A 19,941-nucleotide genomic window follows, 5' to 3' on the forward strand; every position below is an offset into this window, starting at 1 on the left:
CATTTCGTTATTTACCCATTAGTCATTCAGGAGCAGGTTGTTCAGTTTCCATGTAGTTGTTTGGTTTTGAGTGAGTTTCTTAATCCTGAGTTCTAATTTGATTGCACTGTGGTCTGAGAGATTGTTATGATTTCCATTCTTTTACATTTGCTGAGGAGTATTTTACTTCCAATTATGTGGTTAATTTTAGAATAAGTGCGATGTAGTGCTGAGAAGAATGTATATTCTGTTGATTTGGGGTGGAGAGTTCTGTAGGTGTCTATTAGGTCTGCTTGATCTAGAGCTGAGTTCAAGTCCTGAATATCCTTATTAATTTTTTGTCTCCTTGAGCTGTCTAATATTGACAGTGGGGTGTTAAAGTCTGTCACTTTCACTGTGGGAGTCTAAGTATCTTTGTATGTCTCAAAGAACTTGTTTTATGAATCTGGGTGCTCCTGTATTGGGTGCATGTATGTTTAGGATTGTTAGCTCTTCTTGTTGCATTAATCCCTTCTTTGTCATTTTTGATCTTTGTTGGTTTAAAGGCTGTTTTATGACAGACTAGGATTGCAACCCTGGTTTTTTGTGTTTTTTTTTTGCTTTCCATTTGCATGGTAAATATTTCCCCATCCCTTTATTTTGTGCCTATGTGTGTCTTTGCATGTGAGATGGGTCTCCTGAATACAGTACACTGATAGTTCTTGACTTAATTTGCCAGTCTGTGTCTTTTAATTGAGGAATTTAGCCTGTTTACAGTTAAGGTTAATATTGTTATATGTGAATTTCATCCTGTCATTATGATGCTAGCTGGTCATTTCGGACATTAGTTGATGCAGTTTCTTCATAGTGTGATTGGTCTTTATATACAAGTGGTTTTTTTTTTGCAGTGGCTGGTACCAGTTTTTGCTTTCTATATTTAGTGCTTCCTTCAGGAGCTCTTGCAAGGCAGGCCTGGTGTTGACAAAATCCCTCAGCATTTGCTTATATGTAAGGATTTTATTTCTCCTTCACTTATAAAACTTAGTTTGGCCGGATATGAAATTCCAGTTAGAAAATTCTTTTCTTTAAGAATGTTGAGTATTGGCTCCCACTGTCTTCTGGCTTGTAGGTTTTCTGCAGAGATATCCGCTGTTAGTCTGAAGGACTTCCCTTTGTAGGTAACCTGACCTTTCTCTCTGGCTGCCCTTAACTTTTATTTTATTTTATTTTTTTATTGAGACGGAGTCTTGCTCTGTCACCCAGGCTGGAGTGCAGTGGCACATCTCTACTCACTGCAAGCTCTGCCTCCTGGGTTCACACAATTCTCCTGCCTCAGCCTCCCACGTAGCTGGAACTACAGGTGCCTGCCACCACGCCCCACCAGTTTTTTGTATTTTTTTTAGTATAGATGGGGTTTCACTGTGTTAGCCAGGATGGTCTTGATCTCCTGACCTCATGATCTGCCTGCCTCGGCCTCCCAGAGTGCTGGGATTACAGGCGTGAGACACTGTTCCCAGCCAACTTTTTTCCTTCATTTCAACCCTGGAGAATCTGACGATTTTGTGCCTTAGGGTTGCTCTTCTTGAGGAGTATCTTAGTGGTATTCTCTGTATTTCCTGAAGTTGAACATTGCCCTGTCTTGCCAGATCGGGGAAGTTCTCCCAGATAATATCCTGAAGTGTGTTTTCCAACTTGGTTCCATTCTCTCTGTCACTTTCAGGGTCCCTAATCAATTGTAGGTTTGGTCTTTTCACATGGTCCCATATTTTTTGAAGGCTTCATTCATTCCTTTTCAATCTTTTTTCTCTAATCTTGTCTTCACACCTTATTTCAGTAAGTTGATCTTCAATCTCTGATATCCGTTCTTCTGCTTGATTGATTCAGCTATTGATACTTGTGTATGCTTCATGAAGTTCTTGTGCTGTGTTTTTCAGCTCCATCAGGTCATTTATGTTCTTCTCTAAATTGGTTGTCCTATTAGCAGTTCCTGTAACCTTTTGTCAGGGCTCTTAGCTTCTTTGCATTGGGTTAGAACATGTTCCTTTAGCTCAGAGGAGTTTGTTGTTACCCACCTTTTGAAGACTACTTCTGTCAAATCGTCAAAATCATTCTCTGTCTAGTTTTGTGCCCTTGCTGGAGAGGAGGTGCAATCATTTGGAGGAGAAGAGGCATTCTGGTTTTTGGAATTTTCAGCGTTTTTGTGCTGGTTTTTCCTCATCTTTATGGATTTACCTACCTTTGATCTTTGGATGGGGTTTCTGTATGGGGGTTCCTTTTGTTGATGATGTTACTGCTTTCTGTTTGTTACTTTTTCTTCTAACAGTCATGCCCCTCTTCTGCAGGTCTGCTGCAGTTTGCTGGAGGTCCATTCCATACCGTATTTGCCTGGGTATTACCAGTGTAGGCTGCAGAACAGCAAAGATTGCTGCTGCTCCTTCTTCTGGAAGATTTGTCCCAGAGGGGCACTGGGCTGATGCCAGCCGGAGCTCTCCTGCATGTGGTGTCTGACAACCCCTGTTGGGAGGTCTCTCACCGTCAGGAGGTATGGGAGTCAGGGACCCAATTGAGGAGGCAGTCTGTCCCTTAGCAGAGCTCGAGTGCTGTGCTGGGAGAGCCCTCTCTGTTAGGATCCACTGCTGTCTTCAGAGCCAGCAGGCAGGAACGTTTAAGTCTGCTGAAGTTGTGCCCACAGCCGCCCCTTCCCCCAGGTGCTCTGTCTCAGTAAGATGGGAGTTTTATCTATAACCCCTTGACTGGGGCTGGTGCGTTTCTTTCAGAGATGCCCTTCCCAGTGAAGAGGAATCTAGAGAGGTAGTCTGGCTGCAGCCGCTTTGCCACACTGTGTTGAGTTCCACCCAGTCCGAACTTCCAGGCCTTTTTAGCACTGTCAGGGGAAAACCAAGGTACTCAAGCCTCAGTAACGGTGGACGCCCCTCCCCACACCAAGCTTGATCGTTCCAGTTGGACTTCAGACTGCTGTGCTGGCAGCGAGAATTTCAACCCAGCCTAGCTTGCTGGGCTCCATAGGAGTGGGTCCTGCTGAGCCAGACCACTTGGTTCCCTGGCTTCGGCCCCCTTTCCAGGGGAGTAAACGGTTCTGCCCCCCTGGGATTCCAGGTGCCTCTGGGGTACAAAAATAAACTCCTGCAGCTAGCTTGGTGTCAGCCCAAACAGCCGCCCAGTTTTATGCTTGAAACCCAGGGCCCTGGTGGTGTAGGCACGTGAAGGAATCTCCTGGTCTGTGGATTGCAAAAACCATGGGGAAAGCATAGTATCTGGGCCAAATAGCAGTCTCTCAAGGCTTCCCTTGGCTGGAGGACGGAGCTTCCCCCACTATCCCCCGCCGCCGCCGCCTGCTTCTTGCACTTCCTGAGTGAGGCGATGCTTCTGCTCACCCTCCATGGGCTGCACCCACTGCCTAATCAGTCCCAATGAGATGAGCAGGGTACCTCAGTTGGAAATGCAGGAATCACCCGCCTTCTGTGTTGGTCTTGCTGGGAGCTGCAGACTGGAGCTGTTCCTATTCCGCCATCTTGCCAGCAGTCTCAGTGTTTGCATAGTTTCTAAAATTCCTTAGTTATTGATTTTTAGTTTTATTATATTGGGATCAGAAAAATACTTCATATGATTTTGACTTTTAAAAATTTGTTGAGACTTCTTTTGTGGCCTGATATATGACCTATCCTGGAGAATGTTCGATGTGCTGATGAGAATAATGTGTATTTGCAGCAGTTGGATGAAATGTTCTGCAAATGTCAGGTTCATTTGGTCTAGAATGTAGTTTAACTTTGATGTTTCTTCGTTGATTTTCTTTCTGGATCATCTGTCCGTTATTGCGAATGGTGTGTTGAAGTCCTCTAGTAGGATTGCATTGCAGTCTGTCTCTCCCTTTAGGTCTATTAATGTTTGCTTTATATATTTGGGTCCTCTGTTGTTGTGTACATATATATGTATAATTGTTTTATCTTCTTACTGGATCAGCCCCTTTATTATTATATGGTGACCTCCTTTGTCTCTTTCTACAGTCTTTAATGAGATTTCCTTGAAGCCACTATTTTGGATTCTTGATCTGAGAGCTCACATATTGCTGTCTTATTAAGGTCAGTCACTAGCTCTTTTCTCTGTCCTTCTGAGGAGGTCATGGTTCCTAGTTTGCTGTTCTTCCTTGTGGATGTATGTCTATATCTTCACATTGAACCATTAGTTATTTATTCCAGTCTTTGCTGTCTAGCTTGTTTTGGTCTTCCCAGCCTATATATGCTTAGAGGATTTTTGTACTTTGCCTGTTAAGTCCCGTTAACCCTAGATCACTGCATCTTTTTGGCACTAGATTGTATTTTGAACCCAGATTTGCCTTGGCTTCACAAATGGTCAGAGTCCTACATCTCTCAAATGGAATACTCTAGCTGTGTGGGAAGGCTGTCTATAGGTTCATGATGAGTGGAGCCATGGCATGTGCCTTCCTACAGTGTGGTACTGCTGAACAGCCACTCTGATTTGGTATCTCCTTTGGCTGAGATAAAGAGCAGAATTTTGTGGCCTGGGGTTGCTGGTCCCACCTCCCTTTTAGTTGCTAGCTGCCCATAGGGGTTTTATTGCCTATAGGCACTCATAATACTTCCTTTGGGTTGATTCAGGAATGGTTTTCCTGTAAAGGAACCCAAGATGGTGGGGAAGCTGGCTGACTGCCATAGTCTCACTTTTTCCACTGTAGAAATGAAGATTTCAGGGGGACTTTTCCTCATGGTACCTGGCAGGTTGGTGGAGAGGTGTTGTGGATATAGAAGTCTTTTTCTCTTACCATCTGCTTGGAGATTTTCACTTCTCTATGCCCCCAGGAGTCATTTCAGCTTCAGATATGAGTTCTGGGATATTACTGGTGTTAATCTTGGCACTGGATATTTGTTTTTGGTTTTCAGTAGGGGAGAATGAAGCCAGATTGCTTCTGCTCTGCCATTTTGGTGACATCACACTTCTGGTTTCTAAGGTTAATTTATGTAGTATGTATCGGTAGTTCATCCTCTTTTATGGCTAAATAAATCTATATTATATTGTATGGATATTCTTTACTTTGTTGGTGGCCCATTGGCTCATGGACATTTGATTGTTTCCAATTTGGGGCTGTTACAAATAATACTGAAATTAACATTTGTATACATGTTTCCCTCTGGACATACACTTTTATTTCTCTTGGGGAGATTCCTAAGAGAAGAATTGCTAGTCTATATGGTGAATTTATGTTTAACTCTTAAACTGTCAAAATTGTTTTCCAAAGTGTCTATAACATTTTCATTTCTCACCAGCAATGTATGAGGATTCTGGTTTCTTCACATCTTGTCAACACTTGATATTATTTTATTATTATAACTTTATAATAGGTGTGAAATGGTATTTCACTGTAGTTTTAGTTTTGCATTTCCTTAATGAGTAATTTTGTCAAGCATATTTTCACATGCTTACTAGCCATTCATAATCTTTTTTATGAGACTGGGTCTTGCTCTATCGCCCAGGCTGGAGTGCAGTGGCTCAATCACTGCACGCTGCAGCCTAGACCTCCTGGGCTCAAATAATCCTTCCACCTCAGCTTCCCAAGTAGCTGGGATCACAGGCACATGCCACTCAGCCTGGCTAATAAAAAAAAATCTTTTGTAGAGATGTGGTCTCCCTGTGTTGAACTCCTGATATCAAGCAGTCCCCCGCGTTGGCCTCTGAAAATGCTGAGATGACAGGTGTGAGCCACTGTGCCTGGCCACCATTCATATGTGTTTATTGAAATATTTATCCAAATCTTTTGCCTATTTTTTGAATGTCATTTTGCTTTATCTATAGTGTTTTAGAGTGTATCTTTTTGTATAAGTTTCTTTAGTGGTTGCTTCAGGTATTACATTACATATTAATGACTTATCATACTATTGGTGTCATCATTTTACCAGTTCAAGTGAAGTATAGAAATTTTATCTTCTTTTATGCCCTTTACTCTCCCCCATTTATAATTGTCTTAAGTATTTCCTTTATATACAATTAAAACTACATCAGAAAGTGTTAACATTTTGGCTGCAAGCATTAAATATAATTTATGAAACTAAACAGAGGGACTAGGTGCAGTGGCTCACATCTGTAATCCCAGCACTTTGGGAGGCCGGAGTGAGTGAATTGCTCAAGTCCAAGAGTTCGAGACCAGTCTGGGCAACATGGTGAAACCCTGTCTCTACCAAAAGTACAAAAATTAGTTGGGCGCGGCGGCGCACTCCTGTAGTCCTAGTTACTCAAGAGACTGAGGTGGGAGGATCACCTGAGCCTGGGAAGTTAAGGCTGCAGTGAGCCATGACTTCACCACCGTATTGCAGCCTGGGTGATAGAGTGAGACCCTGTCTCAAAAAACAGACAAACAAACAAACAAGGAACAACTCAGTAAGAGAAAGAATGCCTATTATATTTCATATTTGGGCTTGCTATTTTCTTTGTTCCCTCTTGAGTTTCAAAGTTATTTTTTCCTTTTCTTTCTGAACTTCCTTTAGACATTAATAGGTTCACTGGCAACTAATTCTCTTAATTTTCTTTCACCTGAGAATATCTTTGTTTTACCTAGACTCCCAAAGAATACTTTTTCTGAGTATAAGATTTGGGGTTGACAGTCCTTTTACTTTCAGCATTTGGAAAATATTGTACCACTTCCTTCTGGCTTCCGTGATTTCTGATGAAAAACCCTATCATGCAGATTGGTTTATTCTTTCCCTTGTAGGCAATGTATTTTTGTTTTTGGCTATCAATATTTTTTTCTTTCTCTTTAGTTTTTACAACTTTAATTATGATGTGCCTTGACATGGATTTCTTTGGGTTTATCTTGTTTGAGGTTCAATAAGTTTCTTGAATTTGTAGGTTAATGTCTCTTGCTTAAATTTTGGGAAATGTTCACTCATTATTTATTTGAGTAATTCTTAGCTCTGTTTTTTTCTCTTCTCTTTCTAGAACTCTGATAATACAAATGTTAGATATTTGTGTATGTTTCTATACAATCCTGAAACTCTGTTAATTTTTTGCAGTCTATTTTCTCAGTGTTGTTCATTGAGTAATTTTTATTACTCTATATTTCAGTTTATTGATTCTCCCCTGTTTCATACATTAAGCTTTGGAGTCTATACTCTGAGATTTTGTTATTTATTGTTTATTTATTTATAATAAATTTCTTTTCTCCAATGCCAGATCTACTAAGCCTTTTATTTTCAGCTATTGTATTTTCTAGTTCTAAAATCTCCTTTTGGTTCTTTATGTCTTCTAATTCCTTGCTGAAACTTTGTATTAATATTTCTTTGCTGAGGTACTCCAATTTTTTTATTTGTTTCAAGTGTGTTTATAATTGCTTATTGAACCATTTTTATGGCTGCTTTAAAAAATCTTTGTCAGATAATTTGCCCATCTCTGTCATCTTGATGTTAGCATCTATCAGTTGTCTTTTTTTTTTTCATTTAGTTCGAGATCTCCTTGGTCCTTGATATGATAAGTGATTTTAATTATAGCCTGGATACTTTTGTATTATGTTATGAGACTCTTGTTCGAACCTTTTGTTTTAGCTGTCTTTCTGTGACTCTGCTCTAGCAGAAAAAGAACAGACCCAACCTCCTTACTTCCAGGTGGAGATAGAAATCCAGCTTTCCCACTCAGCTTTATCATTACTGCTGGGCAAGGATAAGAATTCTGGGTCCCTACATGGTCTCTGCTTATACCACAGGGATTAACCTTTTTATTCTTGGGTGGTATTGAAAGTTCTGTCTCTACTGGTCCTCCTCTGATACTGTCTTAGGGAGGAGGTGGAATAACACGTTGTTAATATTGAATGGGGGTAGAAATCTGGGTTCCTCACATGGTCTCCACTGATGCTGCTGGTTGGGAGGACTTTGTTATCAGGTCAGTGGGGATAAAAGTTCCCACCCTCTACTGGGTCTCCCGTCATCACCTGTCAGGGTGTTGGAGTGCCTTGTGAAGGTGAAAATCCAGGATTTACACTTGGCCCTTGCTGGTGTAGATGGCAGTGAAACCACAGTTTTTCTTGTGGTGTTTGGTTGGAGTAGAAAGGTTATTTAAGTTTTCTGTCCTGTTGGGCTGCCCTTTTCCTCACCCTTTGGTTACAGACAGCAGGCTTCTGTTAGGGCATTTTTTTGTTGGTGCCAATTGGTGTTTCTGGGTTACTGGATTCTTTAGCTCTAAGTCTGTAATGTATGAGGTAAAAAGAAAATACAGGAACCTCACCACCATGTCATGTCATTTCTTAGGTCCTGAGGTCTCTAGCTGGTCTGCCTTTTCTCCATGTTTCTGAGTCTTTAAAAAAAAATCTTATGTATTTTTATTGTGGTAAGAACACTTAACATGAGATCTCTTCACACATTTGAAATACACAATACAGTATGGTTAACTATTAGCACAATATTGTACAGCAGAGCTCTAGTACTTAGTCATCTTGCATAACTGAAACCCTCTGAAGAGAATATTATTTTTCCTCCCTGCTATCTCCTGACAACCACTATTCCACTTTTTCTAACATACTATTTTAGGTATCTCATATAATGGAATCATACAGTATTTGTCATTCTGTGACTGGCTTATTTTACTGAGCATAATATCATCCAGGCTCCTCCATGTTGTTACATATAGCAGGATTTCGTTCTTTTCTAAGGCTGAACAAAATTTCATTGTATGTATATACCACATTTTCTTTATCCATTTATCTGTTAATGGACATTTAGGTTGTTTCCATGTCTTGTTTATTGTGAATAATGCTGCAATGGATGCCATGTTTCAGAGTCTTATGTTTTTTAAAAAATATAGTGCACAGGGTTTTAGTTACATTTAGTGGGAGGAGCAGGGAAGAGCATATTTATTTCATCTACCTGGAAGCAGTAGTGTATATTTGCCTTTAAAAATTTTGGTTGCTTGTTTTCTTATTATTGAATTGTAAGAGTTATTTATAATACTGTCAGTAGGGTGTTGAACACTCCCACTATTATTGTGTGGTTATCTAAGTCTCATTGTAGGTCTCTAAGAACTTGTTTTATGAACCTGGGTGCTCCAGTGTTGGGTCCATATATATTTAAGAGAGTTAAGTCTTCTTGTTGAATTGAACCCTTTATCATTGTGTAATGACCTTCTTTGTCCTTTTTGATCATTGTTGGTTTAAAGTCTGTTTTGTCTGAAATACGAATATCAACCCCTGCTCCTTTTTGTTTTCCATTTGCTTTATAGTTCTTTCTCCATCCCTTTACTTTGAGTCTATGGGTGTCACTGCATGCAAGATGGGTCTCTTAAAGGCAGCATACAGCTGAGTCTTGCTTCTTTATCCAACTTTGCCACTTTGTATCTTTTAAGTGGGGTGTTAATCTGATTACATTCAAAGGTAACCTTGATACGTGCGTATTTGATGTGTCATGTTATTAGCTGGTTGTTATGTAGGCTTGATTGTATAGTTGCTTTGTATTGTCAGTGGGCTATGTACTTAAGTGTGTTTTTGTGGTAGCAGGTAATGGCCTTTTTTCCCCATGTTTAGCACTCCCTTAAGAACCTCTTGTGATGCAGGTCCAGTGATAATGAATTCCCTTTGCATTTGCTTGTCTGAAAAGGATTTTATTTCTCCTTTGCTTATGAAACTTAGTTTGACTGGATATGAAATTCTTGGTTGGAATTTCTTAAGGATACTGAATATATGCCCCCAGTCTCTCTGGCTTGTAAGGTTTCTGCTGAAGTGTCCACTGTTAGCCTGTTGGGGTTCCCTTTGTATGTGACATGCTCTAGTTGCCTTTAAGATATTTTCTTTCATATTCACTTTGGAGAATCTGATCACTATCTCTCTTGGGATAGTTGTCTTATATAGTATCTTGTAAGGATTCTCTGAATTTCCCAAATTTGCCTGTTGACCTCTCTTGCAAGATTGCGGGAAGTTTTCGTGGAGATTATCCTCAAATATATGATGATAAATGTAAGAGTTTAATTTCTGAAATTTCAATTCTATTCTGTTGATGTATATGCCGATTGCTGTGCTAATACCCCATAGCATTGATTGCTATAGTTTTATATTAAGTTTTCAAATTGAGTAATGTAAAGTCTAACTTTGTTTCAAAATTATTTTGGCTATTTTAGATCCTTAGCATTTCTGTATACATTTTAGGATTAACTTGCTAATTTCTAAAAAAAAAAATCTTGCTGGGATTTTGGTAGAAATTGAGCTTTCTCTTCCTGGTGATATTGAGTCTTCCAATACACAGACATGTATTTTTTTTATTCTTTTAGATCTCTAATTTCTCTCAGCAATGTTTTTAGTTTTCAAAGTACAAGTCTTACATTTCTTTGGTTAAATTAATCTAAGTATTTATTCTTTTTGATGTAATTATGAATGAAATTGTTTCCTTAATTTCATTTTCAGTTTGTTTGTTGCTAGTATATAAAAATATATCTGATTTTTGAATATTCATCAATATCCTGAGACCTTGCTAAACTTGTTTATTTGTGCTATTAAATTTTTGTTTGATTCTTCAGCATTTTCTACGTATCAGATAATTTTATCTGAGAATAAAAATAGGCTCATTTCTTTCTCTTTGATCATGGTGTCTTTCCTTTTTTTTGTCTTATTGTACTGGCTAAACCTCCAGTACACTGTTGAAGTTGAATAGAAATGATGAGTGGACATTTTTTCCTTATTCCCAATACAGGGAAAGCAGTCAGCCTTTCATTATTAAGTATAATGTTAGCTGTCAGTGTTTCATAGATGGCTTCATCAGTTCAAGAAAGTTCTCTACTTTTCCTAGCTTATTGAGAGTTTTCATCATTAATTCCTGTTGGATTTTGTCAAATGCTGTTTCTGCATTTATTGAGATGATCATGTGGTTTTTGCTGGAACCTATTTTGGTGTTCAGTTGAAACCCAATAATCCTTTTGTTTTATTTTATGTTTTTAATTTTTGTGGATACATAGTATGTATATATATTTATGGGTTACATGAGATATTTTGATACAGGCGTGCAATGTATCATAATCACATTAGGGTAAATGGGATATCCATCACCTCAAGCATTTATCCTTTGTGTTACAAACAATCCAATTATACTTTTAGATATTTTTAAATGTACAACTTATTTTTAACTACAGTCACCCTATTGTGCTAGCAAATACTAGGTGTTATTCAGTCTTTTATTTTTTTTTGTACCCATTAAGCATCCCTACTTCCCCACCATGCCTCCACTACCCTTCCTGGCCTTTGGCAACCATCTTTCTACTCTCTATCTCCATGAGTTCAATTGTTTTAATTTTTAGCTCCCATAAAAAGTGAAAATATGTGAAGTTTGCCTTTCTGTGCCTAGCTTATTTCATTTAATGTAATGACATCCAGTTCCATCCATGTTGTTGCAAATGACAGGATTTCATTCTTTTGACACCCAGTTCCATCCATGTTGTTGCAAATGACAGGATATCATTTGTTTTTTATGGCTGAATAGTACTCCATTGTGTATATGTACCACATTTTCTTTATCCATTCATTTGTTGATGGACACAGGTTGCTTCCAAATCTTAGCTGTTGTGAATAGTGCTGCAATAAACATGGGAGTGCAGATACTTCTTTGATATACTGATTTCCCTTCTTTTGGAGATATAGCTACCAGTAGGAATACTGGTTTTTGTGGTAGTTTTATTTTTAGTTATTGAGGAACCTCCAAACTGCTTTCCATAGTGGCTGTACTCATTACATTTCCACCAAAAGTATATGAAGCTTCCCCTTTCTCCATATCCTCACCAGTATTCATTATTGACTGTCTTTTGCATAAAAACCATTTTAACTGAGGTGAGATTATATCTCATTGTACTTTGCACTTGCATTTCTGTGATGATTAATGATTTGAACATCTTTTTTTCATGTACCTGTTGGCCATTTATGTGTCTTCTTTTGAGAAATGTCTATTCAGATCTTTTGCCCATATTAAAATCAGATTATTAGATTTTTTTCCTGTTGAGTTGTTTGAGCTCCTTCTATATTCTGGTTATTAGTCTCTTGTCTGATGAGTAGTTTGCAAATACTTTCTGTTATCTCTTCACTTTGTTGACTGTTTCATTCTGTGGGTTATCCCTTCTCTTTGTTGACTGTTTCCTTTGCTGTTCAGAAGCTCTTTAACTTAATGTGATTCCATTTGTCCATTATTGTGTGTGTTGCCTGTGCTTTTGCATCATTACTCAAGAAATCTTTGCCCAAACCAATGTCTTGGCTAGTTTCCCCAATGTTTTATTTTAGTAATTTCATATTTTGAGGTTTTAGATTTAAGTCTTTCATCCATTTTGACTTGATTTTTATATGGTGAAAGATGGCACTTGGTTTCAGTCTTCTGCGTATGGATATCCAGTTTTTCCAGCACCATGTATTGAAGAGTCTGCCCTTTCCCCACTGTATGTTTGTGTTAGTCTGTTTTCACACTGCTGATAAAGACATACCCAAAACTGGGTAATTTATAAAGAAAAAGAGGTTTAACGGACTCACAGTTCCACTTCACAATCACAGTGGAAGGTGAAAGGGACTTCTTACATGGCAATGGCAAGAGAGAATGAGAGCCAAGTGAAAGGGGTTTCCCTTTATGAAGCCATGAGATCTTGTGAGACTTATTCACTACCATGAGAACAGTGTGGGGAAAACTGCTCCCATGATTCCATGGTTCAATTAACTCTGACCGGGTCCCTCCCACAACATGTGGGAATTATGGGAGCTACAATTCAAGATGATATTTGAGTGGGGACACAGCCAAATCATATAATTCCACCCCCAGCCACTCCCAAATCTCATGTCCTCACATTTCAAAACCAATCATGCCTTCCCAACAGTTCCCCAAAGTCTTAACTCATTTCAGCATTAACTCAAACGTCTATGGTCCAAAGTCTTGTTTGAGACAAGGAAAGTCCCTTCCACCTATAAGCCTGTAAAATTAAAAGCAAGTTAGTTACTTCCTAGATGCAATGAGGGCATAGGCATTGGGAAAATACAGCCATTCCAAATTGGAGAAATTGGCCAAAACAAAGGGGCTACAGAGCCCATGCAAGTCTGAAATCCAGCAGGACAGACAGATCTTAAAGCTCCAAAATGATCTCCTTTGACTCCGTGTCTCACATGTAGATCACATTGATGTAAGAAGTGGGTTCCCATGGTCTTGGGCACATCTGCCCCTGTGGCTTTGCAGGGTACAGCCTTCCTCCTGGCTGCTTTCATGGGGTGGCATTCAGTGTCTACAGCTTATCCAGGCACGTGGTGCCAGCTGTCAGGAGATCTACCATTCTGGGGTCTGGAGGATGGTGGCCCTCTTCTCACAGCTCCACTAGGCAGTGCCCCAGTGGGGACTGTGTGGGGGCTTCCATCCCACATTTCCCTTTTGTACTGTCCTAGCAGAGGTCCTCCATGAGGGCCCCACCCCTGCAGCAAACCTCTGCCTGGACATTCAGGCATTTCCATATATCCTTTGAAATCTAGGCAGAAGTTCCCAAACCTCAATTCTCAATTTCTGTGCACCTGCAGGCTCAACACCATATGGAAACTGCCAAGGCCTGGGGCTTGCACCCTCTGAAATCATGGCTCGAGTTGTACCTTGGCCCCTTTTAGCCATAGCTACAGTGGCTGGGATGCAGGGCACAAAGTACCTAGGCTGCACATAGCAGGGGGGCCTGGCCCTGGCCCAGGAAACCATATTTTCCTCCTAGGCCTCCAGGCCTGTGATGGGAGGGCCTGCCACAAAGGTCTCTGACATGCCCTGGAGACATTTTCCCTATTGTCTTGGTGATTAACATTTGTCTCCTCATTACTTATGCAAATTTCTGCAGCTGGCTTGAATTTCTTCTCAGAAAATGGGTTTTTCTTTTCTATTGCATTGTCAGGCTGCAAATTTTCTGAACTTTTATGCTCTGTTTCCCTTTTAAAACTGATGCTTTTAACAGTACCCAGGTAACCTCTGGAATGCTTTGCTGCTTAGAAATTTCTTTCACCAGATATCCTAAATCATCTCCCTCAAGTTCAAAGTTCCACAAATCTCTAGGGCAGAGGCAAAATGCTACCAGTCTCTTTGCTAAAATGTACCCAAGTCACCTTTACTGCAATTCCCAACAAGTTCCTCATCTCTGTCTGTAGGTGGGCATCAGCTGAGTTCAGCCTGGTTTTGCTTTCTGCTGTGACAGGGCAGCAGATACAATGGAAAGTTTCACAATCACTGCTCTCTCTCTCCCAAACACACGGATTCTCTCTCTGTACCAGGTGGCTGCTGCTGGGGGATGAGGGAGGGATGGCATTGATGATTCAAGATAGTTTTTCCTACCCTCTTCAGTGCCTCTTTCAGTGATATGAAGTTAAAACCAGGTACTTTGAGTGCTCACCACGTTGTTAGTTATGAATGTGCTGTTTTTGTGTAGATAATTGTTAAATTTGGTGCTCCTGCTGGGGGACAATTAGTGGAAACTTCTATTTGGCCATGTTGTTCCACCCCTTTCTCAGTAATTTTTTTTAAAGTTTCTAGATTAGATTCCTTTTTTATATGATTTACTAAAAAGTTCATAAAAATATTTGCATTAATTCACTTAAAGTTGAGATTTGGATCTGATAATAGCAAACTGATAGCTTTCTTCCAGGTTTTGCTTTTATAGTTCCATTCTGTTGAAATTTATCATCTTTCTTAATGTGTTTTCTACCACCCCAGTTTATTAGTGTTGGTTGTATTACTTCAGTGTAATGCTCCTTTGCTTTTTCTGGCCTGTTAATGGTGATTCTTATTGGACATTCTTTTTTCTGTCCCTTTGTTGTCAATATATTGCTTTAGCCTTAAGTCACAGTGAACCTTGCTGTACCTGACCAAATAGACTAGCTGCTTTTGTTTCTTCTATACTTCTAATCAATTTAGTGTTACTGGAGTATCATAATTCACACTTTGGATGGGAATAATCCGTTGTGTCTCCTCTCATGCTAGGAATATTCTAAAATGCAATGTTTGCATCCCTGTATGGGCAGAATAGTAGGAAGCTCAATATGCTTCTCAACCCCTTCCTACCATGGTCTATACATTTCCTGTTGTTTTCTATATCTAATTAGCCAGTCTTTCTTGTACTTATGTCTGTCTCTCTGTGTATCTGAAGCCTGAATTCAGTTAACTTACATCTTGAAAGTGGGGACTGCTACAACCAATAGAGATTGGTTGCTTTGAAATGACAGACGCTTAGGCTGTTATTTGCCTAGACTAGGAAGTTGTTGTTGCAACTTTCATGAGGAAAGTCTGGAACTAGCTACTAGCTGAAACTGCTGATGCTGAGAGAATACATTAGATGTATGACTGGAGTTAAAACGTCCTCTTCTTCTGCTAATAATACTGGTGGTAGGGGAGATTCTTCTTCAGGCTGTATGCTAAGTGTTAATGCTTAGCCAGGAGAGCTTTGTAGTGAAACTGGCCTGTACTCCCAAGTGTATAGCTCTTTATATGGACCTGCATCAAGGAAACATTGTCTGAGTTCAAGCAAGAAAGCCCCATGACAAGCTAAACAAGATTCTCAAAGGTATGACTCTTTATGTTCACTCAGCAGCCACTTTATAGGAAACAATCCCAAGTCTTAGAGGGTTAGGTGAGAATAGAGTTCTTATCAGCCACCTTATGAATTTAGAACCATATTTTCCCCTTGCTGACTCAGTACAGTGACTAGGCCTCTCATTTCATCTTTTTTTTTTTTTTTTAACCCTATCCCTCTCTGATAGATTATGCTAACTTTGAATCTCAAGAATAATAGTTGGAAACTCGTTCTCTTCTTTTTCCTGGGCTTTTTGTATAAATGGTCCACCCTTTCCCCAGATTTCTGCATTCCATGTGGTATTGGATGTATAGAAGCTGATGAAAGAAAAATGTTTCTGTTATTCTATCCCTATGGTGACTGCAAATGATTTTCCATTGTATCTCACATTTGCTTAAGGTGGCTTGCTGTTTCTACCTGTAAAATTAAAAAAGAGATTTTAACTTTTAAATGGGAATTTTGTTCACTTAAAAATTTCTTTCACAAGATAGGGACACGTATCTTGCTGTACTATTTACACATCTTCTTTAAAAGAATCATCTTTTAAATAATCACTTTAAGAATCATCAAGTTCAGACATCAGTTTGATCATCACTTGTTTGTTTAGAAAGCCATAATGATTTCCAGTGACTACTTGAAGTTTGTGTCTGGTAATGGCTTTAATGCCCTCTACTGCCCAGTTTCCTACTTTACCTGTCCTAATGAATTAGAGAAAACCTATTTGAGTTTAATTTGTTCTAGAGTTTTTGTGTGTATATGTGTGTATGTGTATATATTGTGTATGTTTGTATATTATAAAACTTATTGAGAGAGGGATGGAATATACAAACATGATATACACAAACAATATTCTCACACAATATACACACATACACACACAACTTCTGGTTTTTTATACACCCTCTCTCTCTCTCTCTCTGTTTTTTCATCATTTCCTTCAAGTGATTTAAGGTGCCACCTCTACTTTGAAATTTTCTGATTAAACCAGATGAATTCCAGTTAGCTAACCTTCTTAAGAGTTCAGTATATTTGTAAGTAATTTCCTTTAAGAATGCTTTAATTGCAGTAAAAATTTATCAGTTTAAATTTTATAGAGAAAATACTGACCAAATTTATGACGTGTAAATTCCAAGTTATTATAAGAAGAGATGTAGAATAGTTATTCCTAAGTAATAATATGTATATTTAGAAAGATTAACTAAGGTGAATTTACCAAAGACTGAGCCATGTATTGCCACAAAATTATCCAGGTTTATCATTTTGGATTGAAAATTTTCTGCTTCTATTTCTGCTACTGAGAAGCAGAGTACAAAGAATTTTAAATTGTTGAATTAAATGGAGAAATTAGGTAATATTTTGTTCCTATGTATTTTAGTTGTACTATCAGTGCAATTAAATTGGTGCTTCCTTAGGTTCAGAGACTATAGTAGAATAATATATATGTGTATGTGTATCTATCTATCTATCATATTTTTTGAGATGGTCTTGCTCTGTTGCCCAAGTTGGAGCACAGTGGTACTATCATAGCTCACCTCACCCTCCGTCTTCTGGGCTCAAGCAATTCTCCCACCTCAGCCTCCCCAGTAGCTAGGAATAGAGGCTCACACCACTATGCCCAGCTAATTTTTTAGTTTTTTGTGGAGACAGGGGTCTTGCTTTGTTGCCCAACCTGCTTTCAAATCCCTGGCCTCAAGTGATTCTCCCGCTTTGGTCTCTCAAAGTGTTTGAATTACAGGTGTGAGCTACTGTGTGTGGCCTAGAAAAATATATTTTTGACTTTGATTTTGATACTTACTGGTTTTTTTATTAAAGATTCTAGATATGCTTTTAGTATGTAACATTGCTGAAGTGATTTATATTTTTGTTAATTTAGTGTTAGAACTAAAATTCATCTTATTAGTGGTGTTTTATTTTTGACTTACTTGTAATACTTATTAGCATACTCCTTTATTTTTAGCATTGCCTGGTGTCATTAAAGCCATTGATAAAATTAAAGATAAAAATGTGGATTATGAGGATCTAAATACTTGTCTTCAAGATTTTGGTATTTACCTTTCTAAGCCAGAATTTAAGAAGATCACAGAATTGACTGAAGCTGGTGGTGAGTGATATATTTTCGGGCAAACTGCATTGACACATCTGGAAGGAGGGTCAATTTGTTATTTTTTGCCTTAGAAAAAGGACTAATATTTTTATTATAAAAAGTTAAATTTAAACTGATCCAGAAAGTATGGAAATACTCAAAAGTACAACAGAACACTCAAAAGCCCATTATTTAGAATTAACCAGTATTAATAGTCTTTTTAATTAAAAAAAATTTCTATTTATTTTTTAAATAGTCTTTTTTAGATTTTTTCCTAGGCAAAAATGTAAACAAAAAGAAAGCAGAATTTGTAGTATTGCTGTCTGACAAGGTAGAAGTCAGGACGAAAGGCATTAAATGGGGGCAAATAAGGATTCATTATTATGTCAAAGCCTACAATTCACAATAAAGGTATACCAGTTTTGAGTATCTGTGCCCATATAACCTAGCAGCAGCTCTTCTAAAGGGAATGGGTGAGAGTGGCTTGACAGGAAACTGGGGTGATAGGTGAAATAATATTGTCTATGAGTTGATCATTGTTGATGCTAGAGATTGTATATGAACATATTACACTATTATTTCTATTTTGTATATATTTAACATTTTCCATAATAAAAAGTAAAAAATGGAATATGTCTAAGTTGTATGACACCTATATAGAGAAAATAAGACTTTGTGAAGACATTAAAATCTAGATAAATAAGAATGTATCCCATGTCTGTAGATTCAGAGACCCAAAACTGTCAATTCTCTAATTAACCTATTTGTTCAAAGCAATTCTAATTAAACCCTGACTTTTTTGTAAGCTAATTCTAATATTTATATGAATGATTAAAGGCTAAGAATAGCTAAAGCACTCTTGAAGAAGAACATTTGTGGAGATGTGTGTGTGTTGGGGAGTGGGGGTTGGGAGGAACTTGCTCTCCTGGATATCAACACTCCTTGTAAAGCCATAGTCACTAAAAGAGTGTAAGAATGGCACAGGGATAGAGAAATTTACCAATAGGACAAGATAAGGAACTTCCAAACATATTCACAAACATACATGGCAACACATATGATAAAGTGGTGGATAACTGGGGAAAGAAGGACTATTTAATAAATGGTACTGAAATAATTACTTATTCAAATGGAAAGAATAGAGTTACATCCCTGTCTCACACCATATTCAATAATATCCAGGTGTGAAAACTAAGTTTTGGAAAACAAATAGAAGAAAAATTTTCTGACATAGGATTTTTTAAGATGCGAAATAAGAAACTAGAAAAGATTGATAAATTTAAATACATTAAGAACTTCTCTTTGTTAAAGGATACAACAAAGAGAGTGAAATACAAGGCACAAACTGGTTATTTGCAACACTCACAACAGTGATGATTATCGTAGAGAATATATAGGCAACTTTTACAAACTAACAACTCAATAGAAATTATAAAAATTTTCCACATGAAGGCACAAGTTGCTAATAATCACATGAAAAGGTTCTCAACATCCTTAGTAATTAGGGAAGTGCAAAGTTTAGGTCATAATGAGGTACTTAAAAAAAAAAAGAGAGATCTTTTGGCCTCAAACTCCTGGGCTCAAACTCCTACCTCATCTTCCTGAGTAGCTGGGACTACAGGCACAAGCCACCATGCCTGGCTCATGAGATACATTTTTATATCCGCTAAAATTGGGAAAAATTAAGAAATATGTTATTCTAAATACCGGTAAATATGGTGAAAGTGGTAAAACCACTTTGGAAAACAATATGCAGTATCTTGTAAAGTTTGCATACCCCATAGTTTAGAAATACTATTCTTAGCTATAAATCCTGGAACATCTCTTGGACTTAAGTACCAGGAAGCATGTTCAAGAATGTACATGGCAGCACTGATCTTAATGGCAAAAAAAGAGAAAGAAAGCAACATGATATTCATCCACAGAATGTATAAATAAATTGCAGTATACACCATTGTGTATTCATATAGTGGAAACCCCGTCTCTACTAAAAATACAAAAATTAACCGGGCATGGTGACGTGCCTGTAATCCCAGTCGCTTGGGAGGCTGAGGTGGGAGAATCGCTTGAACCTGGGAGGCAGAGGTTGCAGTGAGCTGAGATTGCATAGGCAACAGAGCGAGACTCTGTCTCAAAAATAAATAAATACATAAATAAAAGTTAAAAATATTATGTATGCTTGAGAAGGACTGGAAGAATTTTCACCAGTTTTCTTGGTGTTTTTCAGTGTTTACTTCTCTACTGTAAATTGATTTGCTTTTCCCCTTTATACCCATGTATTTTTATTGGTTAGTATTACCTGATGGATATAATTATATATTTCTGAATATATAGCTTATTTT

The 19,941-nt window shown here is 38.2% G+C and overlaps 1 protein-coding gene across 10 annotated transcripts in view; it reads left to right on the forward strand.

Annotated features, from left to right (window-relative positions):
- Positions 1 to 19,941, forward strand: part of LOC105483060 (EF-hand calcium binding domain 3) — a 575,939-nt gene that overhangs the window by 60,364 nt on the left and 495,634 nt on the right. For all 10 annotated transcript variants that reach the window (XR_011615926.1, XM_071083376.1, XM_071083377.1 and 7 more), the window contains one exon: positions 17,474 to 17,617. Coding sequence is in view for 9 of the 10 variants with exons in the window: in XM_071083376.1 (XP_070939477.1) it covers positions 17,474 to 17,617 (144 nt within the window). In the remaining variant the exon portion in view is untranslated. The remainder of the gene's footprint in view (positions 1 to 17,473; positions 17,618 to 19,941) is intronic.

This window comes from Macaca nemestrina, chromosome 17 (assembly GCF_043159975.1).
Source record: "Macaca nemestrina isolate mMacNem1 chromosome 17, mMacNem.hap1, whole genome shotgun sequence".
In the NCBI taxonomy this organism is placed as follows: Eukaryota; Metazoa; Chordata; class Mammalia; order Primates; family Cercopithecidae; genus Macaca; species Macaca nemestrina.